The 14,240-nt window shown below is 50.6% G+C and overlaps 4 protein-coding genes across 6 annotated transcripts; 3 read left to right on the forward strand and 1 right to left on the reverse strand.

The window, feature by feature from the left end:
• The first annotated feature begins 446 nt into the window (after positions 1–446).
• Positions 447–2,408, forward strand: LOC100899324 (peroxisomal biogenesis factor 3). The gene is made up of 2 exons (XM_003742316.2): positions 447–616; positions 891–2,408. Exons 1-2 carry the CDS (start codon positions 525–527, stop codon positions 1,828–1,830), a joined length of 1,032 nt encoding a protein of 343 aa, XP_003742364.1. The 5' UTR covers positions 447–524; the 3' UTR covers positions 1,831–2,408.
• LOC100908973 (programmed cell death protein 6) lies at positions 2,396–7,746 on the reverse strand. Its single transcript, XM_003742300.1, has 4 exons — positions 7,436–7,746; positions 6,434–6,561; positions 3,143–3,330; positions 2,396–3,049 (listed from the first exon to the last, which is right to left on the reverse strand). Exons 1-4 carry the CDS (start codon positions 7,458–7,460, stop codon positions 2,842–2,844), a joined length of 549 nt encoding a protein of 182 aa, XP_003742348.1. The 5' UTR covers positions 7,461–7,746; the 3' UTR covers positions 2,396–2,841.
• On the forward strand, positions 3,654–6,279 carry Ip259 (NSA2 ribosome biogenesis factor-like IP259). 3 transcript variants are annotated; one of them, XM_018639132.1, is made up of 5 exons: positions 3,681–3,730; positions 4,237–4,311; positions 5,381–5,487; positions 5,591–5,818; positions 6,097–6,279. In XM_018639132.1, the coding sequence occupies exons 3-5, from the start codon at positions 5,398–5,400 to the stop codon at positions 6,238–6,240; spliced, it is 462 nt and encodes a 153-aa protein (XP_018494648.1). In that variant the 5' UTR covers positions 3,681–3,730; positions 4,237–4,311; positions 5,381–5,397; the 3' UTR covers positions 6,241–6,279. The 3 variants fall into 3 exon arrangements, with proteins under 3 accessions (XP_003742349.1, XP_018494648.1, XP_018494647.1); XM_003742301.1 differs by lacking the exon at positions 4,237–4,311 and having other exon boundaries at positions 3,654–3,730; XM_018639131.1 differs by lacking the exons at positions 5,381–5,487; positions 5,591–5,818; positions 6,097–6,279 and having other exon boundaries at positions 3,698–3,730; positions 4,237–5,240.
• Positions 7,747–8,946: 1,200 nt separating the features above from the next.
• mRpL46 (mitochondrial ribosomal protein L46) lies at positions 8,947–10,621 on the forward strand. Its single transcript, XM_003742303.2, has 6 exons — positions 8,947–9,151; positions 9,249–9,429; positions 9,545–9,691; positions 9,787–9,892; positions 10,092–10,226; positions 10,348–10,621. The coding sequence occupies exons 1-6, from the start codon at positions 9,130–9,132 to the stop codon at positions 10,582–10,584; spliced, it is 828 nt and encodes a 275-aa protein (XP_003742351.1). The 5' UTR covers positions 8,947–9,129; the 3' UTR covers positions 10,585–10,621.
• The last annotated feature ends 3,619 nt before the right edge of the window (positions 10,622–14,240 follow it).

Genomic DNA, 14,240 nt, shown 5'->3' on the forward strand with positions numbered 1-14,240 from the left:
TGAAAAATCCGTCGAGCTCGGCGATTGGCTTCCCGTGGGGCATCAGTCAAAGGTTCGGAACTTTCCACGCTCCCCTCACTGCGATTCGCCCAGGTCCGGTATCCCGCTTGCCATCATGGCTGTACAATTACATTGATCTCCATTGGATCCGGGGTTGAACGAAATGCGCTCAGTCAGTTTGGATTGTCCTGGAGCCAAATCGCATGAATTCTTCAAGTAGATTAACGGGTTCTCGTAAGTGCCAGATCGGATATCTCATCTTAAACGAGGGTTGTCCATCTCATCGGATTTGAGGCGCCCATTATACACACAATTTCGTGTAGATCGGTCATTGACAGTAATTTCGAATATCCCGCCAAGCAATTGCTCTCCCGAACACCCGCTCCGGTTGGTCCCCGTGCGGCATCCGCGAGAGCCGCGAGTGAAGATATAAACACGGCTGCGCTGTACCTGTTGTTGTCTCGGCGTTGCTGGCTGGACTTTCCCCGTAGATCTGACATTAGTGATCCGACGCTCGGAGGAAAATGTTTTCGAAAGTTGCCGATTTCGCTAGGAGGCATCGCAAGAAGCTCATCTTCGGCGGTCTGGTTGCAGGAGGCATGTATGCGGCGCACCGGTGAGTTTCTATTTGGACGGAGCGATGAGATAGACACATGAATGGATTTGGTCCGTGGAATACGTCGACGAGTGAATGCTACCCCCGAACGTCTACGGTATCATTTGGACACCGAGAGGAGCCACGAGGCAGCGATATATGTGGCCCGAGAACTCATGTCAAGGGGGTCTAGAGCATGAAAACACTTTGTACCGATGTGTCAGGAGCCGACTATGACTATCATACCTTCGTATTTCGCCGGAGTGGAGTCTAGTATGGTTTTTTTTCTCCTCAGATATCTGTCCAGTTTGGAGGAAAACCGGCAGAAGATCCGGAAGGAGATCATGGACGAGATGAAACGAGCCGAGCACTTTAATTCCATATTGAAAACATCGGATCAGTCCGTCTTGAATCTGCTTGAGACCCTCCGCAAGAAACTCGATGCAGAGTTGGGTGTCGAGGAAATCTTGGAGAAAGTCCGAGCGAAACCAGAGAATCGCATCTTTCTGTGGGATGAAATCAAAATTCGAGTCTTGACTTACGGCCTCGCATCAGTCTACGCCGAAAGCTTGCTCATCTGCGCGCTGAGGACGATGATGGGGATCATAGGCGGTTACATGCTCGCGAATTCAAGGCGGAAATCCAACCAGGCGAACGAAGTCCATAGCGCTTACTTGAACATGCTCCAGAACTTCCTCGACAAAGGAGTGCTCGAGGTGATACGGGTCGTCAAGATCCATGTTTTGGCTGCATTCGGTCCCATCGAATTGAAGCAAGTTGTCACCGCGGACGACTTCCTTCTGGGATTCAATTTCGTGAGAACGAACGTGAAGATCATTGAGAACGCTCCGGCCTATCTGATGATGGACCATTGGACGCCGGCGTGCACGTCACAGGAGAATCCGCTGTCGAACTCCGAAATCCTCAATCAACTAACCTCCGATACGAGAGACATCTTGCAATGTAATGACTGCCAAGCCGTTCTGGAGCGTCTGATAGGCTCCGGTTTCCGAGACCTGAACGCTATTGTGACGAAGGCTTTCGGCTATGTCGGAGACGGGAAGTGCCATCTCGTCACTCTGTTGCCATCCTTGAAAACAGAGATCTACAAACGGGACAGCGGTTTCGTGAAGGAAAGTCTGAACAGCGCCTGCTCGAAGGATTTCTTGGCCAATGTATACGAGGCGTTCTGCAACAATCCGAGGGATTCATGCAGCCAGCCCAAGAATTCCTGAGGCTCGATTTTTGACCGGCTGAACACTAAAAATCCCTCGACGGACGCAGACAACTTGTTAACTCGACCTTCCCAGAGCAATGTACATATATATGATACTTAATACTTTATACCTTCTATCTGCCACGATCAAGAGTCACAAGCATTCCGTTTGTATAAATGCGGTGTGGAACTTTTCGACTCCTGGAACTTCTTGTGAACTGTTGCTCGCTTATACTCTGAGTTGGAAGTTCGAGTCTGACTTGTGTTTCTCGTGATTAATTCCGTGAATGCCTCTGGAGATCGCGGTCTAATCTCTCGCGCGAAGACCCCGGTCTTCAAGCTTTCATCGGAATCCTTCGCAGTCACGAACCTGCGAGCCCCCCAACGACGTTGAGAATAATAGTAATTGAATTACACATGCTATAAAGAACAGTATTTATGCGATGATCCAAGCACCTTCACAAGGGGATTATATGCATCCGGGGTTTCAGCGATCCCCCGATTCCGACGCGGGATCTGGCGAACACTGGTCGCGATTTGAAAAATTCTCTCTAGCTCGATTCTCTTGGCCGAAAATAATAAACTCTGATATCTTGGCATTCCCTGCATTTATTCTCTGAGTCTCCTCGAGCGAGAATCTAGCTCCTTCGTCACAGACTCCGAAGACAGCGATCCGAGGCCGACGCTTTTCCGCGAGTACCCGGTGGAGGTACACGGATTCCGGAGAAGGAACCGTGAAGTTCTCGATGAAACAAAACTCCACACAAAATACCGGGCACGGAGGATTACGGAGATTTGGGATAGGGACAAATAATATTCGGAACGGCTATATTAGATGCTGAAATGTTTTCCTCCCCGTCAAAGAGATATAGAAAGTGGAGTTCTGCGGTTAATTATCTCAGAATACTGCTCCGGAAATATGGCTGACTCCATTGAATAGACGGAGCACAGAAATCATGGATTGAGGAACGATTCGGCGGCACGAGGCACAAATGTTCTCGAACCCGGATTTCGGTACTTCGTGCTGATTCTAATACATGGCATTGCTGAAGACCATTTCAAGGAAGTCTTCGTAGCGGATGACAATCGTCCCGTTCTGCTGGGTATCCTTCATCCGGAACGAGTCCGTGAGACACTTGAGCATCACGCACGCTTGAATGAAGCAGTCGAACTCCATCGATTGTCTTCCGAAACGATCAAACTTTCTCACGAGAAGATGCGCGAATCGGGGGGATAACCTGGAATCATATTCGTCTCTGAATGGAGCGTGGTCCATGCGTGTAGAAATGAACGCGATCATAATTTTCGTCGGGAGAGCTCGATGCACCCACCTGTAACCGAAAGCGCATAGAGCCTGGTGGAGCTCATCGGGGCTGATGTTACCTGAGTTATCTTTGTCGAAGCTCTGGAAACATCTCTTCCATTGCTCAATGTACTCATATAATTGTTGGAATTCTTGAATGTTGATTGTCCCACTATGGTCACGATCGAACATAGAGATCATGAGTCGACACGTTTCCTGCAAGGCGAGAATGCTCGTATGTCTCGATGCGCGGGATCGCTCTTTTCGATTGACTTCCATCAAGGGAATGCATCTTCCCACTACATCACGACCTGGACGTTGGAGAAGACCTCAAGGTGTTCACGCCGGAGCATCCTGAGCTTATGAGGGGAAAAACCTCGAATTTCATAGCAGGGAATATCTTCCGTATACGACGCTGTCGGAGGAAAGAATGGAGACGCAAATACATCGCGATCCTCATCCCCGCTCATGGAAATCCGATTTTCGAACTTGGCGGCGGTCCGTGGAGCTCAGAGAGAGAGGAGGAAAGCTTGACCGTGGCGCCCCCAGCAGACGCCTTCGCCGACGAAAACAACGTGTATTCCCTTTTCGCGTGTGGTTCGCTCCCGGACGTCGTGTATGTACCTATTTTCGCTGATTTCTATCGAAGTCGGGGTATTTACGTGTTGATTTGAGTTCATAAGTTCGCGGAGCCATCAGGCGTATCTGTAGGTCCTCGTAGGAGTCACGCCGGGCTCATGCTGCAACACTCGAGTCCGCCTGATCTTGGTCCCGCATGGCTTAGGCCTAATCGGCACTTGGACTACCAGTCTTTGAGGAATTCATTGTCATATTCTGTACATTTTCGTGCGGCCTCCATTCAGAGTCCTCGTGCATCTGAAGTCGGTGCCTGAAGAGCGGAGGCGATCGATTTCGGGTCGGAAACGCCCCGACTTCGGCGAGCACGTGGCACAGCCGTCCCTTGCGGCACGGACACTCGGTCCGGCCTTCCGTGGGACAGGCCGAGAGCATTTGACGTTGTTCCGATTTTCCTTCTAGGGCTGGTTTCTCCAAGTGTTTGCCTCCATTGCGGGCCAGACGGGAAATCGACGAATCCGTTCTAACGTTGGGTCGGCCTTGCAGAAACACTTGGGAGTCTCCAGACCCTTGGAAAACCCACGCGTCCCGACTTCACTCGGCTGAATCGGGATCATCTCTGTAAGATCCGATTCTCTCATCCTAGCAACTCCCTCACACAGAAAGGAAAATGCCACAGAACGAGCACATCGAGTTACATCAGAAACGCCATGGATACAGTCTCGATTACCATGAGCGTAAACGCAAGAAGGAGGCTCGTCAAGTCCACGAGGTGGCCGCGAAGGCCAAAAAGCTTCGCGGTATCAAGGCGAAGATTTTCGCCAAACAGAGATATTCAGAGAAGGTGCAGATGAAGAAGACAATCAAAATGCACGAAGAGAAGAAAACCAAACAGAAGACGAAGGAGGATATCGTTCAGGACGGAGCCGTGCCTGTCTACTTGCTTGACAGAGAGGGTCAGTCCAGAGCTAAGGTGCTCTCGAACATGATCAAACAGAAACGAAAGGAAAAAGCCGGAAAGTGGGATGTTCCGATCCCCAAAGTGGCGACGGTTGCGGACGCTGAAGCGTTCCGTGTCATCAAAACCGGCAAACGTGCTAAGAAAGCGTGGAAACGTATGGTGACTAAGGTCTGCTACGTGGGTGAGGGTTTCACACGAAAGCCCCCCAAGTTCGAACGATTCATTCGACCGATGGGGCTGCGTTTCAAAAAAGCTCATGTCACCCATCCGGAACTGAAAGCCACTTTCTGTCTACCCATTATCGGCGTCAAGAAGAATCCGTCGAGTCCTCTCTATACTCAGCTCGGAGTCATCACGAAAGGAACCGTGATCGAAGTCAACGTCTCGGAATTGGGTCTCGTCACAACCGGAGGCAAAGTTGTCTGGGGCAAATACGCCCAGGTGACCAACAACCCCGAAAACGACGGATGCATCAATGCTGTTCTCCTTGTTTAAACGCGGACACGAACTAGTTTTTACGGAATCTGTACAAATTTGTTCAATCGAGCCTTCTCTGAGGAATAAATTCCGCATTTGTTGCCGAGTGAAATCGACGTCCATATTTCGACGCTCCCGACAGCGGAGTTGTGACTCTCTTGGGTTTAATGAAGTTTCCAGCAAGTTCGAGATGCGCGGGACCGGAGAGATCGACGAAGACTTCCATTATGCATTCTCAACTTCCGCTTGCAGGCTAGGAGAGCGCCAAGATGCAACTGTTCGTGAAGACCCTCACGGGTACTCAAACCTTCAACCTCCAGAGCTCTGCTCTCGTCTCTGATGTCAAGAACGCTATCGAGGTCAGTGTTGAACGCGCGGTGATCATCTCTCCTACACTTATGTGTAATCTGTCTGCTTCCCGCGACCGGTGGATTTTTCAACGTTATTTATGCTTGTTCTCAGGCTTCCGGGGGCATTCCATCTTCGGATCAGCTGCTGACCCTGTCCGGTAAACTCCTCGATGACGCATCGACACTCCTGGAGAGCGGAGTCACCGACGACTCGTGTCTGTACCTCTCGCTCAGACTGCTCGGAGGAGCAAAGAAGCGCAAGAAGAAGAACTACACAACCCCCAAGAAGAACAAGCATAAGAAGAAGAAAGTCAAGCTTGCTGTTCTCAAGTTCTACAAGGTTCGTTGATATCGAAACCTTGGAAACCGCCTCAATTTTTCGTTATTGCGTATAAACAGCTCCATTGGCTTTTTCCAAGAGCCGGGGAGTTAATAATGCGCAGAAAGCATCCGTGTCGATAACTGCCGGGTTGCTCCCCTCACTGGCATTCCTGGTTTTAAACGTTCACTACATTCCCGAAGAGAAGACCGAGCTCCGAATAATTTCCCGCCTGCTATTCGATTTGTGGATCGCGGATAGACATGAAGTAGATCTGATCCTTGAATTCTCTACTCCAGGTCGATGATACCGGCAAGATCACTCGTCTCCGTCGTGAGTGTAACGACTGCGGTGCTGGAGTCTTCATGGCGTCCCACCAGAATCGCCACTACTGTGGAAAATGTTCTCTGACCTTCGTGTACGAGAAAACCGAGGGAAAGTAAACAATAAATCTGGTCTCGATTGAGTCACGATAATAAGATGTTGTATTCCCCTCGCGACCATCATCCATTATGCCATTCTATATGCCGGCATTTCCCCGCCCCGTATTTTCCTCCTTGAATCTCTGACCACGGGGAGAATCCACCCCGCGGCTCTCCACTCGGGACTACTGCAAGATATTCACATAATACGTACTTCATTGAATGGACTCCAATTAGAGTTTATGAGAGCTTCGCGGAGTTCAGTCGCTGTGATCTGACCGGACCGGTCCCTGTCCACTGCGTAAAACATATTCAGCACTTGCTGGTTAGCTGCCGGAGGAGCTGAAATAGATGAATATATATGAGTTCCGGACCAACTTCTATATCGTCGTGGCACGAGCTGCCATTCAAGAAAGAAATTGATGACGAAAAAACAACGTTCCGTGTTCCGGAAGTGGCTCGCGCCGACACATCTCTATTCGACACGTCGAGCTCGTATCAAATAACCAGTTCCTTGAGCGAACGGTCTCCTTGAAAGAATTTCAGCCATGTGGTCGACGCAATTTCAGGATATCGACATCCCATCGCTATCCGCTTTTGTAAAAGTCATGGACAGCCCTTGCTCTCCTGCGCCCCCCTGAGGTTTCGGAGTATGGAGAGAGCTTTTTCAGAATCGAACGCCAGGAAGTTGATTCCGGAATATCGCGGCTTCCGATGGGACCGTCTACTCTAGTCATCAGGGTTATTGAAACCTGTTGCTGACCATCAGCATTGCTGAATCTTTGTGCACCGTCAGCTCGAGTTCGTAAGCGTTACTGTTTCACAGCGCAAGAATCAATCAAGGTCTCGAAGGACCAAGAAATACAATGGCGATTCATGACGAAATCCGGCAGAGATCACGTCGAATTTGAGATCATCCTTTTTGTGACTCGACGTCAGGAGCGATGAACGATGAGTAATCTGGAGTCAGTCCCGTCCTGGGGACGGCTGCTCGATACTGGAACGCATTCCAGATAATTGAGGATGAGGGATGATTAGAGTCCGGTGGCGTGACCAGTATCCGACACGATTTCGAATTCGGGAAAATATCCGCTCCGTCCAGTTATCTGTCATTCCATCATCATCATCATCGCCATCCTCACATGTTGCTGACAAGGTGCGAAGCCACTCGGATGCGGAACAAGGGATCTGAGCTCAGGAAAATTCTCACACTCACCGTAGGGATTCTGGTAGTACGCCATCGTTGTCTGGGACACGAAATCAAGTTCTACACAACAGAACTACGGAGAAAGTTTTCTCGTTGTTCGGATGATCACAACTGTACAACGAATGCGAATAGAAGTAAACAGAGAACTGAAAGCCTACGTCTGCTAACGCGCAACTTTATATCCTCCGATGTCTCGCTCGTTCGGATCAGAACGAGACGATACGGAACCGAATCGAGAACGTTCTCTTGATTTGAGTGCCGTTGATATTGTGAATGTTGAAACCCTCGATGTCTTCTCCGAGGAAGCGCCTCCTTATGATACGTAGACAAAGATTCATTCAGTCTCAGAACAAAGATGGCCGCCTTCGACGTCCCATTGCGGGAAAATCGTGGCTACACGACAGCTACACGCCGGCTGCGCAGCCGAAATTATGGTCTCAACCAACGAAAGTACTGTATGGCCTGCTCGTTTCGCGAGGGGGGAAGCTCTCAGATGTCCAAGACCGTGGATTCAGCTTCAGTAATCTGCCGAGATCATGCTAGCGGGAAAACTGGAGTTATCGTACGCAATCCGGCAAGGAGTTTTTCAAAACGACAGAAAGTTATTAGATCAAAATGTTCAATATCGGCTCTTATGATCCGGATCAGGTCACCCAAACTTGCAGCTCGTCATGCGTCTGATGTCCCGGAGTGGCTTTTCCTTATGAGGCTCGAATATCTGTCTCCCCAGAGCGCCGAAAGAAGTATTCCTGGCGACTTTCGACCATTGACAACATACGCCCCGAAAATTCTCGCTAGCAAGGATGCAGAGAGCGCATCACGGACTGGAGAATTCCACATCAGTCGTGGGAAATTAAATACTATTGAAAAGACACGTCTGTCTGTGCTAGCTCTCAAGCTCAACAACCCAGACCTGCCGGCCTTTGCCCCGGGCTTTCGTGACATTCGCGAAGAACGCCTTCCCAGCGGGGAATGAAATTTTCGATCGCCGGGAATAGACGCGGGCTTCAGGGAACGCGTGGGTGTGACGAGGACGCTACGACCTATTAGTGAATAAGCCTTCTCGAAATCCCGAGACGAGCCAGTCGGTATTCGGTATCCAAGCTCGGATTGACTTGCGTCTCAATTGACGCTGGGATAATTTCCTCTTTCTCCATTCTGGTAGGGAGCAGAGAAATTGGCGAACAAAACCTTCCGCATCTGAGAGCTCCTCTGGTAGAGGTCGGAGCTCGAAAAAATCCGAGCTCTTACTCAGTTCTCTCCTGAGTTCTGAGCGCGACCCAGACAGCCTCGGCACGGATCGTTTCCTTCCCTCCAAACGGATCAAGCAGCGCATGCAGACGAAGGCGGTTCCATGGTCCTACGGAAGCATGGGAAAAGTTTCCTGAACAATGAAGCGCTTCCATCGGCCAGCCTCCGGCGAATCATAGTTTGAATCTCCGGATGCGGCTCTGATATTTTCCCGACCATAGGTCTGCTAGAAGCCGAGTATTTACCATGAGGTCCAAAACAAACATGGCCGCGCTCACAGAGCTCGGTCGCGCACCGTTCGCACAGCACCGGAGAAGTATCTCCTTCCTCCGTGGACCTGATAGTGGAGAATTCTGCGGCAATTTCGCCCTCAGGATCCCCAGTCCGGTCCGAGAGCAGGGTTCTTCGGTCCGCAGTCCCGCGAAATCGGCGACGATCCCTCAGGAGGGACAATGTTGGCTCCAAAGAAATTAAGTAAGTGTGCTGGAATAGATTTCTGTGCCGTTTCGAGGAGCGTGTTCCCGGGAAAATTCGTAGTCCCATCCTAATCAACGGATCTGCTCGTTTCAAGTGGGATTCGGCCTCCGGCGGATGTCGTCCTGGCAGCTGATCGGGAGCGCCGTGCTCGAACGGAAAGCAGTTACGGTAAAAAAGTTCTCAGCTCTGGAGAAAGTCTACTACGACATTCTTTCGCAGACCGAAGATGAAAATTCGCTACTGAGCGATTTCGAACTCAGAGCCCGTGCGGAGAAGTGAGTTTAGCCACCGCCGGCCTTGCTCAGAAGCACGGAATATTTTCTTTCGAAAATCACGGTCTCAAGTCCGAGTCGTGAGCTAATTCCTCATCTCTTCCTTTCGCTCGCGCAGGAAATCCCGAGAGAAGAAAAAGGAAGGATCGGCTCAGGTCAAAATTCAGCTAGCTGAGGATCTTCTCGCAGACTGGAAACAAGAAGCCGAACGAATCAAAGCGAAACTTTCGTACACGCCAGTGACGGATGTCAGGAGCCACGAGAGGTGATTACACGACTTCTCTCTGGAAATTTGTTTACTAGCAAGCTCTGTCCTTTTCCCCTCCTGATGTGTTGAGAGATCACGCTCCATATTCGCAGATGTTTAGACCAGCCCGTTACGTTGTTGGTGAAACAGAAAATTGGGAACGATTCGCTATGGTGCTTTCCTGAATCGGCGCACAAGAGGGGAGAGACACTCCGACAGGTTAGACGGACTTTCCCACAGCGTTCAACTTTCAACTGCGACATATCCTTTCAAAAATATTCCTCCAGAGAAGGTCCAAAGTCGCGATCGAGTATATTGTGGAGGTGGAGAGCGGGCAGCCGGAAGTTCGGATGCGCATCGCCATTCCTAGGAGGAGAGCACTTTCCAACGATTGAAATGACTCGGAGATTCCTTCCAGACCGCCGAACGAGCGATATCCGAGGCTGTCGGAGACAAGCTGCAGTATGTGACTCTGGGTAACGCACCTTGTGCTGCTTACTCGTACAAATATCCGAAGCAAGTCCAGGAATCCACAGGGTTTCATGGAGCCAAGGTTGGTTCTACGGTGCAGTCGATATTGAATAATCACGTGCGCACTCCCGAATCTGGTGATTCTATCCTCTGAATGGTATTCCGAAATCCGCATGTCTAAGTAAGCTTTCGATCATTTACAGATCTTCTTCTTTAGAGCCCGATACCAAAAAGGTGATCTAGTTTGCAACAAGAAAATCGTCGAGGATCACATGTGGGCGACTTTTGACGAGGTCATGGAGAACTTGCCGGCGAAAATGGCGAAAGCTGTGAGACCATCGTTCTTCGTGCCTCCCGTGGTGGATTTCACACCATTCCTAGACGCGATTTCGGATCGGGACGAACTCGAGAGGCTCGACGTTGCCTTCAAGAATGGATGAATTGTCTACGAATATGAGCAGGATGTTCGCTTAGTTATTTTCTCAAGGGAGTACAAAAATGAAAATAAATTGAGAATGGTCCCGTTCCTGAGTGGGTTTCTCTCCCGAAAGTGGTCGATCGAAGTGGTTTTCAACTCCGCTTCCTGATTCGGCCATTAATGGATCAAGTCTTGCGTTTCTCCGCCTTGTCCGTGGTCACAGAGTCATGATCGTATCATATCCTACCACCCTCGACTCTCAAGATCAGTGGTTGATAATTCCTCAATCCTATATTTCCCTCCTTGCGCAGGGATGATCAAGGCGCTTGGACCATATATTGAAGGCATTTAACACTGCCGAGACGAGACCGTACGATTCCCTTCATCCCTTGTCCATAGAGGCTTTCCACGAGGCTCACCATCGAGTATCGACGCATGAAAATGAGGGAGGATCATCGTGATTCGAGTCGAGTTGCATGACTGATGGCAGACCTAGACTCTCAGCTTTCTGTTGCAACGCAGAATGCTCATTATTTGCCGAATGTCTTAGCCTCAATGTTCCGAAGATGATCCTCTGAGCTCTGAGCTCTGAGCGCTCGTATATGTATTTCGTACACAGACTCTCGAGGGTCTTATTCTCCTCCCCCTCCCCCGATGTATGATCTACATGTACCCGTAATCCAATGTCGTGGCATAAGTCACTAGAGATGTACACCGAAAGCGAGGGCCGCTCGAATTGCTTAAGCCGAGCTCGGCCTTGCGGAGAGGCTCCCAGCATCAAAGGATATCGGGGCGATAGCTCACTTTGATCCGCTCTCGCCGATGCGTACGGTGAGTCGCGGATCGAAAGACATGACGTATGGACGGGTAGGGATTATGCTGGAAAGTTGGAAGAATGTCTTGTCATGAGTTCCGGTTTCGGGAAACCTATCGGTAGCGGAACTTGCAAATGTCCCTTGACTTATCTCTGCGGAGGCATTCTCTCACCATGGAGGGTTCTCCCATATGGCTTGAGATGCTCTCCGGATTCAAGTGGCCAGGAGCGGCGCGCATGATACGTTGCCGCATGAAATCGGTGGAAGTCATCCTTAGTGCGAGTAACGAGACGAATTACTTTCCGCATGACGAAGCTCTACTTCCCGAGAACATTCCGGTCCCATTCCGAACCGATGCCGAACTCTACCCGAATTGACTTGCGAGTTTGAATAAGAACGGAGAGACCCCTTCACGGTGCGGTCCTTATCGGTCTGATTGTATCGAGACACCATCCGTGGAGTCCTCAGAAAGACTCAGATATCTATACCAGAGATTCCCAAACTGGGTTCCGCGGAACCCTTGGGGTTCCGTGGAAAAATCTTTGCGGAACCCCAGTGTTCCGTGGGCTGCTCTTTGCGCAAATCGGGGTTCCGCGACGAGGTTCTGCTTCCATATGTACGGTCATATACGGGCCCTAGGTGTCGTAGCCCTGTGGGCAAATTCTTTTCCTGATTCCAAATGTCTTCCTCAATACGAAGGGGATCGTTCTAATTGGCGCATCGATCGGCATCGAGTGCACACTGCGAAGGTCGTTGCACACGGCACGTTCCCACTAGATGAGCATTCCTAATTTACGCAAGAATTGACTTAAGCAATAAACATTCGGGTCTGCTCCGGAACAAACGCGTGTTTTCTCCTCTAATAGCTGAAAGGAAAGAGCAATTGACAGGACTTTGAATTTTTTGAAAAATAAGGACGGGTTCCACGGAACACTAGGGGTTCCGCTAAGGGTTCCGCGGAAGAAAAAGTTTGGGAACCTCTGATCTATACCACGGGGCTGACGGAGGGCCGCAGACCACATGGAACGATTTTCACACCCACCCGGTTCCCGTGCGGACTCGGAGGATTCCAGGCTGAACTCACGATCTCCGACGACTCTTGTGCTCCCATTGAGAGGCAGACACAGGACAGAACGCAAATACAAAAATTGATTTTAGGGAATGTGCGTCTCCGGCTCGATTCTTTCCGTCGGCAAAAGGTACGGCAATGAGTCCGCCGACCGGATACTCCGCCTTCGCGGAAACGAAAGTGGCTCCGAGCGAAACCTAATGATTATCCAATGCACCAAGGGGTCGAATGCGATCTTGACTGAACCTCTCGGCTCCGGGTACGTTGAGGGTTATTGTGTTTGCTGGAATCAGGTGGTGGAAATAGTCTCCCTCGAAATGCGAGTCCTGAAGTGCTCCTGATCCGAAAGGATCCACAGCAACTCCTAGGATGTGGGCCACGTGCGAAAACGGGATAGAGTTTCTCTTCGTGTTGCTTCTCATGAGGCAGCTGAAGATCTAGCGTTTTTCCGGCTAGACTGACGGGAGTATTTTCGCCTCGAGCGTCGATCCGAGAATGGTCCTCAGAGCGAGAAAAAAAAACATCAAGGAAGACTAGCTTCTGTTTACGAGGAAATGACGTCTGGGATTTGAAATTCGTGGTGCGATGTAGATCCCACGCAAGCGTCAAGCAGTGAATTGTTTCGGCAATAAAACGCCAAGCACCTCTCGTTTTTACAAAGGCTCGACAACTAGCTGATAGAGGGATCGAGTTGAGAAATGCCCCTGAATGTTCGACTCGTGCTCTTGTCAAGGCCGCTCAAAATGGCAGCTGGGAGATTCATTCGGTGAATTGAACGTGAAGACGACCCGTGTTCCTCAATCAGGCCGCGATTCCAATTTCCGCGATTGCACACATCGCCGCCAATGCCGAGAGTCGTCCATTTTCGCCGATCACCTCTCCGCATGCCCGAGAGCTCGGTCTCTTTCTACTTAATCTCCGAGAGCGCCTGTCGTTCCATATGAAGAGTCCAGCAGTCATCCGATCGCTGTCGGAGCTCAGCATGCGATACATGTCCTGCAGTTCTGAGGATTTCACACTCCGAGACTACGAGACCTTTTTTCCGACGGACATGACAAAGCGTGCCGTCATCAGAATCCCGCGCGAGCTCAGGAGAACTACGCCATGCGTCAAATACGCTCAACGTAAAGACCGTGTGTCGGTCCAGCCGGCGATCGAGGAATCGACGACGTTTTTTAAGGTCGATGGCGTTTTTTGATGACTGCTCTCGACGGAACTCTCTCATGACGACTCCGGGAGACGGAAGCGGAAACTGGTAGATACGAGGGCGCTTTGTTTCCATTTCGAAAATTTCCTCTCGATTTCGGAAGGGTAGCTCTCACACGGACACGCACACGGCTCCAGGCTACGGAACGCGGCTGACGTCACGGAGCGATGTATCTCTATAGTCCGCAGTTGAGAGACTGTGCCGCCTCGCTCGAAACGGCGGGCGGCGTCTAGCAGACTCCAGCGTGAATGTCTTTGGCAATGGATTTGCAATTGTCGCACATCTGGAAGTCGAGCTATGACCGACACTCGCTGGTGATACGAATCTTTCGTCTTTGGTGTGACCTGGTGCGATTCTCGGTTCGCTTGCGGTGCCATCGGTGGTCACGGTTGTGGTGGTAGAGCGGTCGAGCATCAGTTTGTTTGTGGTGGTGGTGGTGCTAACCGTCACTTGCCGCTGCTTCAAATCTGATCGGGCTGACAGTCTAAGCTGACTGACAGGCGCCGGGCAGACAGGCGGGCAGGCAGGCGGGCACGCTAGCGTCGACGATGGGTCGCAATTCCTGGCCGCTAGCCGGCGGCGAGCTC

Source organism: Galendromus occidentalis, unplaced genomic scaffold (genome assembly GCF_000255335.2).
Source record: "Galendromus occidentalis unplaced genomic scaffold, Mocc_1.1 scf7180000077366, whole genome shotgun sequence".
In the NCBI taxonomy this organism is placed as follows: Eukaryota; Metazoa; Arthropoda; class Arachnida; order Mesostigmata; family Phytoseiidae; genus Galendromus; species Galendromus occidentalis.